The sequence below is a fragment of the Bos indicus x Bos taurus genome, chromosome 8 (assembly GCF_003369695.1).
Source record: "Bos indicus x Bos taurus breed Angus x Brahman F1 hybrid chromosome 8, Bos_hybrid_MaternalHap_v2.0, whole genome shotgun sequence".
NCBI classification, from domain to species: domain Eukaryota; kingdom Metazoa; phylum Chordata; class Mammalia; order Artiodactyla; family Bovidae; genus Bos; species Bos indicus x Bos taurus.
In genome coordinates this window covers 30,912,552-30,929,388 of record NC_040083.1, presented here as the reverse complement: position 1 = coordinate 30,929,388, position 16,837 = coordinate 30,912,552, and the positions used below count along the sequence as shown (strand labels likewise).

The window sequence follows — 16,837 nt, the reverse complement described above, 5'->3', positions numbered from 1 at the left end:
GTACACACAAGCACATACATACCAATACACACGTGCACACTCATACACACAGCCCTCTGTGATGAGTGGGGAATGGGCAAAGCCATGATATGGAGGAAAAGCCAAACTTGGGGTGGTGGGGGTGGTGGGGAGACCTTTCACAAAAGGTAATGAGGATATTAGCACTAAAAACTTCACCAAAAAGACTCATTTAAAAAAATCTTATCCAACAACATTTAGGTATTTCCTGAAATAACGTCTCATTTGAGGGTTCATCTGTGATGTGTACATTTTGTGTGTGCACACATACATTAAACAATTATTCCCCAAGAAATTTGCTTTGTTTTTTTAACTGAACTTAGTAATTTATCTCAGCACCGACATTTTTTAGAACAATTGGTTATACCTCCAAACACCTATCAATATATATATAATTTGTCATCATATACTGAAGATAAAAATTATGGATGAAAACAAAAAAATAAGAAAGAAATTCTTTAACAACAAACATATTTTACTCGAGTGTTGAGTCAGTGTAAAGATGATGATTCCCTTGGTAAAGAGGATGGCCCAGGTGAGTAATTTTAGCACAGAAAGCTAACTGGAGGGTACCTCTACTATTCTATCGCCAGGTTTCAGGGTTCCATTTTTGCCAGCTGGACTATCTTCAAGAACATGTTTGATGAAAATGCCCCTCATCACTTCACCATTGCTTAGACGACTCCCCATCCCTCGTCCACCAACAATGCTGATGCCCAAGGACTTGCTTGGTTCTCGCCAAAGTTCAACCCTATAAAAAATAAAGAAAATTTTAAAGTCTCATAAGAAAGTATAGGGAGAAAGCCTCGTAAAGTTGGGTTTGGCAATGATTTCTTGGCTATAACAACAAAGGCAAAGACAGCAAATTAAAAACGGACAAATTTGGTATCAGCAAAAGTAAAAGCTTTTTTTCATCAAAAAGTACTATCAAGTGAGTAAAACAGCAACCCAAAGAAAGGGAAAATATTTGCAAACCACAAATCTGATAAGGGATGAACATCCAGAATATATATAGAACCCCTACAACTCAATGATAACAAAGAAAATAATCAAAATTGGGCAAAGAACTTGACTAGATATTTCTCTGGGGACGACAGACAAATGTCCTATAAGCACATAAAAAGATGCTCAATATCACTAACCATTACGTGTATCAACACTGCTATGAGCCCACGTGCTGCCACTACTGAAGCCCGTGCACCTAGAGCCCGTGCTCTGCAACAAGAGAAGCCACTGCAAGGAGAAGCCCACACACCGCATCTGGCGAGTGGCCCCCACTTGCTGTAACTAGAGAAAGCCCACGCGCAGCAATGAAGACCCAGGGCAACAACAAAAAACTACTAAGAAATACCCCCTCACACTCAGTAAGATGGCTAATGCAAAAAAAACCAAAAAAACAGAAAATAAGTTTGGCAGCGATAAATTGTACAAATTATGGGGAAATTAGAAGCCTTGTGCACTGTTTGTACCCATGTGAAATGTTACAGCTGCTATGGAAAAAGAGTATAGAAATTCCTCAAAAAATTAAAAAAAGAATTAACATATGATCTGGCAATTCCACTCCTGGGTATATACCCAAAAGAATTCAAAGCAAGGTCTTGAAGACATACATGTATAGTATAGTTCATAGAAATATTTTTCACAATTCACAATAAGAAAATATTATTTACAAGCCAAAAGGTAGAAGCAACCCAAGTGCCCATGAATAGATGAATGAATCAACAAAAGGCATATAAATACAAAGAATATTGTAAAGTTTAAAAATAAAATAAAATTTAAAAAAAAAAGGAAGGAAATTCTGATGCATGCTAAGACATAGATCATCTCTGAGAACACTATGCTAAATGAAATAAAGGACAAATCCTATATGATTCCACTTATACAATGTACCTAGAATAGTCAAATTCACAGAGACTAATGGAGAACAGTGGTTGCTAGATGATGCAGGGAGGGGGAAATAAGAGGTTACTGTTTACTGGGCACAGAGTCTTAGTTCCGCAAGATCAAAAAAGTTCCAGAGATGGATGGCAGTGATGGTTACAAAGCAACGTGAACACACTTTATGCCACTAACCTACAAGATTAAAAGTGGTTCAAACGAGTAAAAATAATAATACTACTAAATACATTTTTAAAAATTCAAAGGAATAAGATATTATACTAAATTTTGTAAATATCATTTGCTCAATTTGTTAAAGTTTTACCCATATTAAGACAAAATCACTATAAATTAATTTTCCAATTAAGTGTTTTATAGAGTCTGATAAATACTATTAATAATGTATTTTTGAAACTGATTTGTTACAAGTTAATATTAGGCTCATACTCCAGGCTGAGGCACAAATGAATATAAAAGGGCCACCTTCCAGGGGCTCTAATACTGCAGACGTTAAAAAATTCAGCTACTCTCAAACAGATGGTAGCTTCTAAGCTTAGCAACCCAGTTAAGAGAGAGAACATTTCTGAATATACTGAATGAGAAGCTTACCTCTGCAACAGTCTGCCTCGCCAACACAGAGCTAGAAACTAACAGTCGGGGCATGAAGAGCGGTTGCTAACACAGTCCTCTGTGACCTGAGCCCATCGCCATCTCCTAAATACATCCTCCTCAGCTCTCCACTCTCCTCTTTCCACTTGGCGACCACATCCTCCTGCTGTTGCTGAGGTTCATCTCCCATCCTGGGGCCTTGGTGCTTGCTACTGCCTCTGTCCTAAATGCACTTCCTCCACCCACATAATAAGTGCATGAACTCATATCCAATACCTGTAGATAGCGGTCAGAACCATGGATGAACTGAAAGTACATGTCTTATGAAAAGGCCAGGACACAAGAATAAAGTGATTAGCACCAAGGTGTTTGGCCAAGATGAAGGGGCTCAGATGACTGGAAGCAAACAGGGATACCAAGTAGAAAGTTCTAAGACAGGTAATGAGACTCTGCATTCTACTCTAACCTGCAGGAAGGGAGCCGATGCTGGACATCAGATAGGACAAGAAAGCTTGGTTCAGCATACCCTCAACCTTGACATGTGAAGTGCTCCCAGAGGAAACGAAAGGTTGGAGGTAGGACTCCTGGGTGCTGAGGGAGGTCCCGGTAAGAAAAGACGGGGGTTAAAAAGCACCACGGTGAAGTGAGAAGAGGGACAACTGGTCACAGGAAGCAGATGAGGAAATACTTCTTTTCTCTGATCAGCACTTTTTTTCTTTATTAGAAATCTAAGACCTAAAGATCTGTGGTTTAGTTTAAAGGGATCTCACTATGATTCTTCATCTTAACAAATTTGTGAGAAAAGCTTAAACTAGTTAAAATTCTTTTCATCACTTTCTTTCATTCTAGGAATTCTGTGAAAGACAAGAACCAATTTCTTCCCATGTCTAAGGTAAAACAGCAAAGTAGTAAAGTCAGTAGAGTCAGCCACTGTCTTTAATATTTAAGAATCCAGAATATATAGGTGGGACTCATTCTCTCTTCTTTTAAAAAAAAAATAAATAAATAAAAGAACAAAAGAAAATGTCTCATAGATTCTTAGTAGTGGATATATGTTAGAGAATGGTTCTCATGATTCTCTGGACACTAAAAATAGCAGTTGCAGCAAAAACTCATTGAGGGCTTATGTACTCAGCCTTATTCTCCAAGTGAGTTCCATATACTTTGATTTTATTTTCAAGTCACTCCTGTGAGGTGGATGCTCTTGTCACTCTGTTTTACAAAGGGAAGAGGCACGGAGGTTAAACAGCCTTTGGATACCAGTACCCTGTGCCTCCTCACGATGTACCATAGACAGCAAAGTGGTATTAGATCCAGTCCTAAGAGGAAATGCTGTAATTCTTCAAATCATCAGAGCAAATAACCAAAAACAGAGCTGCCAAAATGACCCCAGCACTGAGGAACCGACCCAGGATTCATGAAGCAGAACACGGTCAACATTCCATGTTAAGAAGAAAATAAGAGACCTATAAAAGAAAAACCGTGCAGAACACATGCAGGGCTGGTTTTACAGAAAAATGTCAGCCTTTTTGGAGAACACAGATTTTCAAAAAGTGAAATTAATAAAATCAAAGGTAAAATAGAGCTCTGAGGCCAGGTTGCCTGAACACTGAACCAAGAGTTCCTGGGCTTAATTCCTGCCCTTCTGCTACTTAACAACTGGGTGACCCTCTTTTACTCCCTTAGTCTCTCTTTTCCTTACCTCAGCTGGAAAATGGATCAAACAAGAGCCCCAACATCAGAGAGTTGCTGTGAGGATTAAATTAATGAATGTATGTCATGTGCAAAACCATTTTACAAATTAATAAAGCAATCAATAAATCTGACTGCTCTTATTATGATGATGATAACTATGATTACTGAAGTAATGTCAACAAGGTATAATATTCAATTCATATGACAAATGAACAAACCTGTACACCAGCACCTCAATCTGTTATGCTTACACATTGTTTACTAAGAGTAACTGGGCTCAATGTACCATATTCTATCCACTGGGTTGATAAAAGCATTTTTAAAGATGATCATATGATGTGGTAACAAGGATATGGGGGAAAAAAGCTCTCATATATTGGAAATAAAACTAAAAATTGGTACACCCACCTTAAAAAGCAATTTGACAACTTCTAGTAAATAATAGAATTAAATCTACAAGTCAGCAATTTCCCTTTGGAATACATATCTAGACAAATTCTCCAATGTGTAAGAAAATATACTTACTACACAAGATTATTATAATAATTAACTGTTAACTACTCAAATATCAATCTGAAAATAAACTGAGCTATATTCATATACTGAAAGGCACTGCCACAAGTAAACTGAATGAATTGGATATTTTTGTATCCACATGAGAGTGTACAGAAACATTCATTTAAGAGTAAGTAAGCTGGAAAATGATACATACAGTATGATATAATCCTGCACAAGAAAATCACATGCAAAATAAAAGTGTAACACAGGTTATTTACAGATTTTTCTTGACTGCATGAAAGAATGTCCAGCAGGTTTCCAAAGCTGTAAAGCTTATTCATGACCCTTGTTCCTTATTTACTAAAAGCTCTAATTATTTTGGTAAGCTTCCTCATGAACTTCTATGAACTTCTCCCCTAAAAAAAATTGAGGGATTCCATATGGTTAGTGAGGGCAGATTATCTTCTTTAAGATTTACAGAATCTGTAGACATACTTTCTCGGTAAACTAGTTACCACCATTAGAGACATCACTCAGTGTGATGTGAAGGTTAAAATTGAGAATTAAAGTATAAAAATCTTCTGGTCCAGAAGTTGTACGCAATTTCTCCTCATAAGAAAATTTCATAATGACTCCTGTGCTCAACAATTTTCACTTGCTCTGGTATGAGTAATAATGAAGAAGACGCTGGTGACTGCTAGGACCAACCACTGACTTGAGTCCTCACTGTGTACCAAGCATTGTACTAAGGACTTTAAGTGCATTATGATATTAAATTCTCTTCCAAATGTTAATGGTTCTACCTTTTTATTTTTAAATTAAGAATGTAATTACTCTTTCAAAAATATGTTATTTAAGTATACTGACACAGTACAGTGATTCAGTATTTTTACAGATTAACTCCATTAGAAATTATTACAAGATTATGGCCATAATTCCCTGTGCTATACAGTATATCCTTGTTACTTATTATTTTATGCATAGTAGTCTATATCTCTTAATCTCTCACCCCTAATTTGCCCCTCCTGCCTTTTCTCTCCCCTTTGGTAATCACTAGTCTGTTTTCTGTATCTGTGAGTCCATCTCTGTCTTGTATAGACATTGGTTTATTTTTTAGAGCCCACATATATGTGACAAAATACAGGATTTCTCTATCTGACTTATTTCACCCTGTGGAAGAATATCACTATTTTATGACTGAGTAATAGTATTCCATTGTATGTGTGTGTATATATACATATATTTCCATCTAGTATTGTAATTCCATCTGTATTTATAATTCCATCTAACTTACTTCTGCCTCTATCTTCAAATAAACAAAAAACCTAACATCTTATAATTGGAGTAGGAAATGGCAACCTACTCCAGTATTCTTGCCTGAAAAATTCCATGGACAGAGGAGCCTGGCAGGCTACAGTCCATGGGGTTACAAAGAGTTAGACATGACCAAGAGACTGAGCACACTTACAATATTTTTTCTGCTACAAATCTAACACTTCTATTCTCAATGTGGGCAATAATGCAGCAAGACTTTGATTTTTAAAGCAGTCTGAATAACTTTTTACTGGGATGACCCAGAGGGAGGGTAGGGGAGGGAGGAGGGAGGAGGGTTTAGGATGGGGAACGCGGGTATACCTGTGGCGGATTCATTTCGATATTTGGCAAAACTAATACAATATTGTAAAGTTTAAAAATAAAATAAAAAATAAAAAAAAATTTTTTAAATAAAAATTGAAATCAAAAAGTCATTTTATTTGGCCTGAGATGCTGTTTCTTACGAAAGCAACATAAAAGGTTTCCTATACTTTGAACATGATTCAACCTAGAAATTGTTTAAAGGTTATGCAGCCTAAAGTTCATTTATGAGCTAGGCAAATCATCAAACTGTATTACACATCAGAAGAGTAGAAATTTTTCTATCTTGAGAATTTTATTTTTTCATTGTAGAATAAATAGTTAATAAATATGTAAAAGGCACCTCTCTGACATTCAACTTTAAATCTGTTTAGAGAAAGTGTCCACTGATTATATTTTACCCTTAATGCAAAATATCTTACATTTTTCTTTCATTATTTCGTGTCTCTCTACACCTTGTCTAACTCAATACACAGCAGCTTCCATAAAGGCAGGATTTATGTCTTACACTTCCCTGTTATTTACAAACTATCTGCCTCTCATCTTGTCAATAATCAGGACTCAGTAAATTCCTACTAAACTGAATCTTCTACTCAGAACAGGAAAATACACCTTAGTGATATACAGAGGTATATATGAGTAGATTTAGGAAAGTCATCATTCCTATTATATATGAAATTCATTCTAGAAAAACCATGTGTTAAAATAACCACAGCCTATGATAATACGCTCACACATACATTTTGAATTTATATGTTTGAATATCTACTTTCTACAAATAGAAAAATTTCAAGTTAACATTTGGTTGTTTGCCTAAGATAATCTCCACAAAAAATATTCCAACTACCTATGCATAATTTTCTCTAGTCAATTTTATTTAGTCCCTGCTGCTGCTGCTGCTGCTGCTGCTAAGTCGCTTCAGTCGTGTCCAACTCTGTGGACCCCACAGAAGGCAGCCCACCAGGCTTCCCCGTCCCTGGGATTCTCCAGGCAAGAACACTGGAGTGGGTTGCTATTTTCTTCTCCAATGCATGAAAGTGAAAAGTGAAAGTGAAGTCGCTCAGTCGTGTCCGACTCCTAGCGACCCCACTGACTGCAGCCTACCAGGCTCCTCTGTCCATGGGATTTTCCAGGCAAGAGTACTGGACTGGGGTGCCATTTGTGCCAAATCCTCAAGTACATATTAGTGTTAACCCTGTGTGATACATACTATCTTCTCCACTCTGTGGCCACAGAGAAATGGACGGTGAGCAATATTAAACAGCTTGCTCAAAGTCACAGTAGCAAGTTATAATCTAGTACTTGAAACCACCCCTCTCTATCTTTAAACCCTGAGTAGGCAGAATACAGAAATAGTCCTTACCGCCTAGGCTGATTCCAGTTGCTGTAGGCTGCATTTTGAAGGTCACTTTCTTCCCCCTCTCCTTCTTCTCGCTCTGGTAGCTCTGGAATGTCTCTGGTAAAGAGTTAGACAGTGAGTACTCCACAATCCTAGTAAAACCACACAGGCTGTCTTCTAGGTACTTTATTATTGGTTTGGCTAAAAATACAGAACTGCTTCATATTTTCATCACACTTGGCTAGTAAGTATATAATATTTTACATTAAAGGGAAAATAAAACCTGATTACATAAAATAAAAACCTCATACTGGAATCAATCTACTATACCTGAACTTCCCAGGTGGCACCTGAACAAACCCATGTGGGTTTGATCCCTCAGTTGGAAAGATCCCCTGGAGAAGGGAATGGCAACCCACTCCAGTATTCTTGCCTGGGAAACCCTTGGACAGAGGAGCCTGGCTGGCTACAGTCCATGGGGTCACAAAGAGTCAGACACAACTGAGTGACTGAGCACCCAGCACTGTAACTGAGTCTGGAGATACAGCAGAACACAAAGTGTCTTGTCTAGTCTTTTTCTTTCCTAATGAAACATGGACAAAGGAAGGAAGGGAGTGAAAAGAATGGGGAAATGCCAGAATTTTTAAGAGCAACTATTCAAAAACTATTTCCTAAATTTTTCCCATGTGTGAGAAGGCAGACACCCCATGTGTGTTATAAGCTTGTACAGTCCCACTGGATCCCTGGCCTGACAGAACTGAACATCAAGTATGCCAGGAGTGCAGCATCTCTACCTCCTCAGGACGGACCAATGCTTTCCCTTCATCTTTTGAAGACAGACGGAAAATGCTTATGGCCCACTTCTGCCCATCCAAAGGAGCCAGCCACAGTATTCTTACGGAAGCAGTGTACAGGCACTTGAGTCCAGGGTCAGTTGTCAATTTCTGCAGGAATTCACATTTTGCCAAATGCCAAGCATGTAACAAAATGCGTCCAACTCTTAACTAACTATAAATACAACTGTAAGATAATAATCTTGTCCAAAAATATTTGGTTTTTACCAAAGGTACACTTTGCATCAATAAATGGTATTGTCAGGACAACAAAGAATGGTTAAATCAATTATGGCATGGTCTTATGCTATTAGGAAAAATTGGATTTCTAAAGAAAAATATTCTTCTTAAAATAGAGAAAGCTTTAAAAACTCTAATTCAATAAATACTTGCAACTGATACTTACAGAAATTAAAAAAAATCTGAAGACAGCATATGTTCAAATTATATCCATTCTCCCCCAACAGGAATACTGAACTCTGTCAAATTATATCATCTTCAGACCTTGAGATCAGAAGTCATCTAATCCAATAATCCACCTGTGCCTCAATGTGTTTCCCAACATTTCTGCCAAACAACTGTGCAGGCTCTCCCAGAATGTCTCACTCTCTTTGACCTGAAAGTTAGATCTCTGCTTTGTCAGAGGGAAATCCACCTGCCTGTGGTTCCTACCTATCGGTCTTGTGACGGAATTCTCCTTCTGTAATTGAGAAAGGAGACTCTGAATGAGGCTGGGCTCACAGAGACTAATCCTGACTGTGGGACAGGACTGTCAGGAATGGAGCCAAAGAAAGATTTTCAAAATGACGTTAAGAAGCTGACTGAGAATGAAATAGTCTGAGTGAACCTCAATCTGAAAGATGCAAGGCAGTGGGGGGAAACAGAGCCTAACCCTCTGGAAATACCACTGGGGAGAATATGACAGAAAAAGCAGGTACAGAATACAGAGAGGAATGGGAAGTAAGAAAGAGTCCTTCTCTAAAATATCCAGTTATTACCCTAAAGCCCAGGCAGGGGGAGCTGCTCAGATGCAGTCACACAGAGCGCATCATACGCTCCTGGCTTGTGAGCTGTACGATGACAAACACCTGGAGTCTTCTCATACAAAAAGCTCCATTCTCTTCAGATGACTGTCCAGTCTCGAATCATTTCACTAACCCAGATACGTTCCTATAAATGTGTTGATTATTCTTTATCCATCTTCAGGCAGGGTTTACAGGACTCAAGCCGTGTGCACCTCAGCAGAATGAACCTGTTCTGTGTCCCCACACTCACTCAGCCAAGAATGAATTAGACTTCTCGGCACTCATGTTTGATTGTTGAATATCAAATAAGTTCCTGTGAGCTATAACAAGCAACACTCTATATGTGCATTAAGATTCCAGAAACTGGCACCAAGTCACACAGTAAAGGAACAGAGATGAGACTTGAATTGGGCCAGTTTACTACAAAACCTGAGCTCTTAAACTCCATGCTATGCGGCCCCATAATTTCATACAGGACTAGTATAATTCTTTTTTTGGATCCAATGGTTAAGAACATGGAGCCCAACCATGATTTAACCTTGATTCTTCCACCCATTAGTTATGAAACTTGAGCAAGTAACTTAATCTCTCTGGTGCCGATTCCGCCTGCATGCTTAAAGAGAAATCTGTTACTCAGTTGTTAATATAACTGAAAAAAATACAGGCCCACAGCTGAAAACGTATTGTGCATTCTTTTCGGGATAGCAATTTGACATTATTTCTCTCCCTGTTCTGAACTCAGCAGCAGCATCAAAATCTAGTTTCTGCCTTTCCTAAGGGAGGAAAACAGGATGCACACTGTTTTTGTTTTGAGCATCCTTATATTAGCAGTAAATACACTTTTTTGCAGGGAAGCAGTTATTCACAGTACTGACAGCTCAGGTTCTTTTCCTTTGTGTGCTAGGAGAGAACCAGCATGCTGAAACTGGCTTTTTTGTTTTAATATTAACATTTTGAGTGCTCTTAAGGCCTCAGAATTTAGTAAGAATATCATGTTATCTTGTCATATTCTCTAATTAAGCCATGTGAAATGGTATTTCAGAGGGACACTGGAAATTACTGCATCTAGCTTTTTAACAGGAAGTACCACGTAGTTGTAATCAATTCATGTCATTAGCCCTAAGATGGAAATTCTACAGAGAAGTATGGCTGAGCTTTGCAAAGGGTGGAATGAATAGTCTTTTTCCCATAAAATTCAAGGGGCCCTTTGGGCCATGACATTCCTTCCCTTTATTAAACACATAACAAACCTCTCCTTCTTTAACACTGTCTGCATAGCTGTAGCCACATACAATTTGCAGAGGAAAGAGTGATGTGATGTTACAATGCCTGCAGAGTCACTGGACACCAGAATATTATGGGTTGTTAGAACTGTTGTGAGCAGACCTCAGAATGTTTGCAAAGCTATTTCTTCTTTACAGCATGCTTAAGGAGAAATCTGTTACTCAGCTGCTAATGTAACTGGAAAAAAAACAGGCCCACAACTGAAAATGTATAGTGTATTCTTTCCAGAAAAGCAATTTGACATTATTTCTCTCCTTGTGCTAAACTCAGCAGCAATATCAAAATCTAGTTTCTCTCTTTCCTAAGGGAGGAAAAAACTATATTTCCTGTATATTCAAAGGTTCTCAATACACTGTGTATAAAGAGGCTTTAAAAAGCCAAACATTCTGTACCTAAAATGTATATACACAAAGACGTTCAGCTCAACATTCTCCAAAAGAGGAAAAACATAACCATTAAAAATGTTTGTGAATCTGTATGTATGTTAATGAGTAAATAAATAAAGTTTGAAAATGTTTATGACAGAGGAAAAGTGATACAATACCATAGAAATTGTAGGTTCCAGGGAGTGAATGAAACCATAGTCATATCTGAGGTAAATTCCCCAAAACTCAGTAAGTTGACAGTGGTATATGGACTGATACAACTAAAGACAGATTTAATTTCTTGCTTTTCATATTTTCCCCAAATTTCCCACAATATGTGATCACTCCTTAAGTAATATGGGTTGCTGTTGTTTAGTTGCTAAGGCACGTCCAGCTCTTTTGTGACCCCATGGACTGTTGCCCGCCAGGTTCCTCTGCCCATGGGATTTCCCAGGCAAGAATATTGGAGCAGATTGCCATTTCCTTCTCCAGGGGATCTTTCCAACCCAGGGATTGAACTTGCATCTCCTGCTTGGTAGGTGGATTCTTTACCATGGAGCCACTAGGGAAGCCCAGTAATATGGGAAAGGGGGGTGATTTTTTTTTTTTTTTAATCTTGAAAGAGAGAAAAAGAATCCAGTCTTTTTCATTGCTAGGCCTCCCTGACACTGGATTCAAAACTCTTCTTTATAACTTGCTGTATTGATCATTCACACAGCAGACTTACCTGCCAGTGTAGGAAGCAAAAATATCCAGTGCCATTATTCCTCCAGATTGCTGCCCCAAGCTTATTTTGAACTCTTCCAAATATTCTGCGGGTACATAAGTAATTCTGGAACAAGACACAATCCATGAAAGCAAAGCTCGCTTATTGGGAGAATCTTCCAAAATATGAAATAAACTTATTTTGTCCCTCATCTCTACTTTTTCACACAACTCATTTAAATCAGCTTACTGAGTAGAGACTCTAAACTTCAAAAGAATCAAGTATTCTATAGGCAATAATAACAACAGAAATTAAAAATTTAAAGGCTGCTGATAATTATCTGTTTACTGATAATCATATGGGGGAAGAAAACAGCATAATATATATTTCAAAATGAGAAGACTAACAGCAATTTTTTTTTAATTAAAGAGATCTAGAAATCCTTAGAAAAGTAATTTTCAGTAATAACATTTATTTTCTCCAAATATTTTTGGGTGCCTTAGCAGAAACACACTGGGTAAACTCTACTAAACACTGGGCATTCAAAATTACATTCTCCCATAAGACACAATTAATTACGGACATTAACAAGTACTATCAGTAATCATATCCTAGCTTTATTAAAGTATTAACTCAAGTCTGAGTTAAACCATTATCAGTGCATAGAAAGATTTGCTTACTAATATGTAAAAATGTTTATGTTCATTTTGGTTCCAGAGAAGACTGACACTTGAATGGTCACGCACTAATTCAACACGTGCTGGCTGAACGCCTATATGTGGAAGGCACTGAGCAAGTTGCTGACTATAGTTATAATGCTTAGAAATGACATCTGAAAAGTCAAGTTTACTGCTGTCCTAAGAGGCGACACAACTGATACACCTGTTGAAGTAGTCTGTTCCGGATCCTCAAACTAACACGTGGCATGGCAAGTGAAAGAAAGAACTTCAAGGCATTTCAGGATATTTGTGCAAAGAAACAAAAGCATGTATCAAAAATGCACAACACAAAAATCATGAAGACTGTTATGCCGGCTAACCATAGCTTACGCATGAAGATGGTAAGTAGCAAAATCTTAGCACTGGAGGGCAAAGATAAAGGATTACCTTTCTTGTTATAAGAATATAATATAATAATAGAAGTATACTAATGGCATAATTTATTGAATAAGGAGGATATATAATATATACCGGTGATTCCATAAAAGGCATTCACTCTGTGAGGTCGCTTATGTTTAGAGTCAGAGGACAGAGTACTGTTGCTTCTCTGGAGTGTTCTGGTAAGGTAAATCACCCACTAATGGATCTCCATATCCCCAATAATGAAAAGATGTCACTTTTGATGAGGCTGTTGTAAGTCAAGAAGCGCAACACACACGTAAAACAGTGCTCTAATAGAGCTTCAGCCAGCCTGGCCCCCACATCCGATCATTCTGGCAGAAACCGGCACCCTTATGACATTTTGTGACACCTTCACCTCAAGGATCCAACTGAAGTGAAAAACACAATTCAGTGATTTAGGACTAGTGTGGGTGAGAGAGCTGTATTCTAATTCTGGCCCTACTTTATTTATTCATCTACAAAAACATCATTTCCACAGTGTAACAAAAATATATTGAATAGCAAATCTGCATTTATCCCTTCAAAAATAATGAGTCAAAAATGCAGAACACATTATACTTGGAAAGAAGACTGTCTTCTATACAAAGAAAAATAAATATAAATCATAAATTTGAAAAGTCTATTCAAGAAAATTATTTCTGAATTATATCTGAAAATTATTTCTGAAGGTTCAGTAAAGGTAAAACTCATATAAATATAACCTTAAGAAAAAGAAAAGCTCGGTGAGGTCAAAAAGGCTAGAAGACAAGAAAAATAAGAATAATCAGTTCAAAGTATTAAATTTTTTAATTAAATACTGGTTTGGTTTGAGAAAGAAATGATGCGTCTATCCGAGACACTGTTGAAAATGAATTCTTCTCTGTATTTGTTCAAAGGTGTTAAGGTTTACCAAGGAAGAGTTTTAGAAATGTTTTTCTGATATGTTAGGGGGCAGTGAGAAAGAAAGCAGTTTTCATATATTTAGCCTAATTCGGACAGCAAGGGCACTGGAACAAGCATCCCACAGCGCACTAGCCCATGCAGAGCCATTATAATACACGCCTGGTCACACGGCCATACAAAACCTCCAGACACCAACCGAGAACACCAAAACACACACCGAACTGCATAAACACACTAAAGCAGCTTCTCTGAGTGTTAAAAATTCTTAAAGGCAAAAACTAACCTTAGGTTATATACATGGAGTACAAGAAAACAGAGCAGCATTAGTGATGCTGAAACGTAACAGTTGTTAATCCAGAGGTGATCGCCCCCAACAAAAGAGCCAGAAAGCTTCAGTAGGAGGAAAACATGATTTTCAAATGAGTTCACAATCACCACTGCAATGTGAAAATGTAACCATCTCATAGCTCTGTTGGAAATACGCTCTTATATAAAGAAGAAAAAAAAAAAAAAAAACGGAAAATGTATATACACTGAATCTCTCTCTGGATCTAGCCCCGCATAGGGATGTTACAAAAGCACGAAGTGGTTTTCACAGACAAGTTGTAACACACAGCCATAATGAGCTTTTGAATCACCGATACTCACACATAAAAGGGGGCTCAATCGTCAGCAGGTGCTGCGGAGAATCTAGAATGTGAAGCATACGCCGTGGCATCTTTTTACAATGGTGTTAACAAATGTCAGTGTCTTGAGCTGAATGTGAGATGCATACATATGGAGTTAAAAGTGGGTGCTCCTGGTTGTTTCTTCCCCTTTCCACAGCCCTCCTATCTACACCTCCCCCAGAAAAGCATCTGCTCTTTACTGGTGTCTATAGCAGTAATTATTAACAAGCACAGAAAAATGTAACTGCAATCAATCTTTTATTCCTTGATCAGGAATTCATCCCACACTTTAGGTTAAGGCAGGTGAATTCAGATTCAGCTTGGTAATTATCTGGCAGATGTTACAAGCAGCTGCCGTGAAACACAGAACCCTGGCTATTATTACAGAAATATAAGCGCCCCTGGCAAGGTGGAGTGTGAAGTGAGACAGAATGCATTCTGGTGAGGCTTCACATCTGGTTTTCCATAGAAAATAATGAAACCTGGAACTTCAACTGGCTGTTTCTGAACTCTTGAAATGCAAATTATCTACCCAGGCATGCACGAAGGCACACATGTTCAGTTCCTAGCCACCTCTCTTAAACGGCAGTAAAGAAAGCCAGTTCACTGTCTCAATAAGCAATGCTTTACTAAAACCAATCAGTTATGTAATTGAAACAACCAAAGTACATTTTTATTAAGTACCTACAATACATTTCTCCACCACTACCCCAGATTAAGCCAGCTTCCTCATGAGAAATAAGAAGAGGCATGGATGGAGCCTAGATCAAGGCAATGGCTACAACATTTGACTGGCACTTAGGTCGTGGTTTCATTCACAGTAATGGAAGGATTAGACGTTCTGTTTGGGAGAAATCACCCACATAGTTTTCAAAGTAATTTTAAATCTTTTGTTTGTGAAAGCAAGTGAAAGGGAGAAGAAAGGGCCAAAACTACTTAATGCAAAATGTATATGGAACACGCTGCTCAGCCCTGGTCAATCTAAATGGCTATTTATCATCTGACAAATTTACTTGAAAAAGGATGCTATTATTCTCATTTCTTTTTATCATTTACCCAATGAGTCAAAACTATAGCCATGTAAATCACAGCTTTAACAGTATGCCCGAGAAGGAATCAAGGTGATTTGTGGGTGTGTTTGTGAGAGTGTGTGTGTGTGTGTACGCACCCACGTGAACTTGTAAGAAAGACTGATTGATAGACTGATTTCCAGAGGAGAGAAGGTTGTAGGATTTTTATTTTCTCTTTCTAATGTAAGATACTACATTACATTTTGCTTCCTGGGATACGAAAGCAACTGTTTATGAATCTGTAGATATATATGGATTTCTAGATACCCTTTTGGAGAATGCAATGGTACCCCACTCCAGTACTCTTGCCTGGGAAAATCCCACGGACAGAGGAGCCTGGTAGGCTGCAGTCCATGGGGTCACTAGGAGTTGGACAAGACTGAGCGACTTCACTTTGACTTTTCACTTTCATGTATTGGAGAAGGAAATGGCAACCCACTCCAGTGTTCTTGCCTGGAGAATCCCATGGACAGAGGAGCCTGGTGGGCTGCCGTCTATGGGGTCGCACAGAGTCGGACACGACTGAAGCGACTTAGCAGCAGTAGCAGCAGAGCAGATACCCTTTACAGTCATAATAAACCTGCTGAAGGCATAAATGGGTAAATTCTGGTGCTACACCAGAGGATGGGGAAAAAAAAAACAACAAAACAAATCAAAACAAAACAGGACAGGAGAAAAAGATTGTAGCCTGAATATGTGCTGGATAGCTTTTCAGCTCTTCTAGAGTTGACTAGGAACAAGATTTAAGCTAAATCATTGTCACAGTGGTCTTATTTTCTGGCCAGTTTTTAAATTCTGCAGGACATTTACAACTCGGAGGTAAAATTAAAACCAAGTACCAATTCTAGCGTTCAGAGTGCCAAAAAGTGAACAGGAGACTTGCATTAGGGTTCATGACATAAGACAAGCATTATCGCACAAAAAATCAAATGATCAGTCATGAGGTCATCTGTTTAGATTACCTCTAAAATAAAGAGCCTCTTGATGAAAGTGGAAGAGGAGGGTGAAAAAGTTGGCTTAAAGCTCAACATTCAGAAAACTTAGATCATGGCATCCCGTCCCATCACTTCATGGCAAATAGATGGAGAAACAGTGGAAACAGTGGCTGACTTTATTTTTCTGGGCTCCAAAATTACTGCAGATAGTGACTGCAGCCACAAATTAAAAGATACTTACTCCTTGGAAGGAAAGTTATGACCAACCTAGACAGC

General features: G+C 38.1%; 1 protein-coding gene across 12 annotated transcripts in view; it reads right to left on the bottom strand.

Annotated features, from left to right (window-relative positions):
- The window catches only part of MPDZ (multiple PDZ domain crumbs cell polarity complex component), a 175,244-nt gene that overhangs the window by 47,165 nt on the left and 111,242 nt on the right, over positions 1–16,837 (bottom strand). For all 12 annotated transcript variants that reach the window (XM_027549240.1, XM_027549242.1, XM_027549247.1 and 9 more), the window contains 3 exons: positions 11,907–12,011; positions 7,697–7,789; positions 592–769 (listed from right to left, as the gene is read on the bottom strand). In XM_027549240.1, the coding sequence (XP_027405041.1) occupies positions 592–769; positions 7,697–7,789; positions 11,907–12,011 (376 nt within the window). The remainder of the gene's footprint in view (positions 1–591; positions 770–7,696; positions 7,790–11,906; positions 12,012–16,837) is intronic.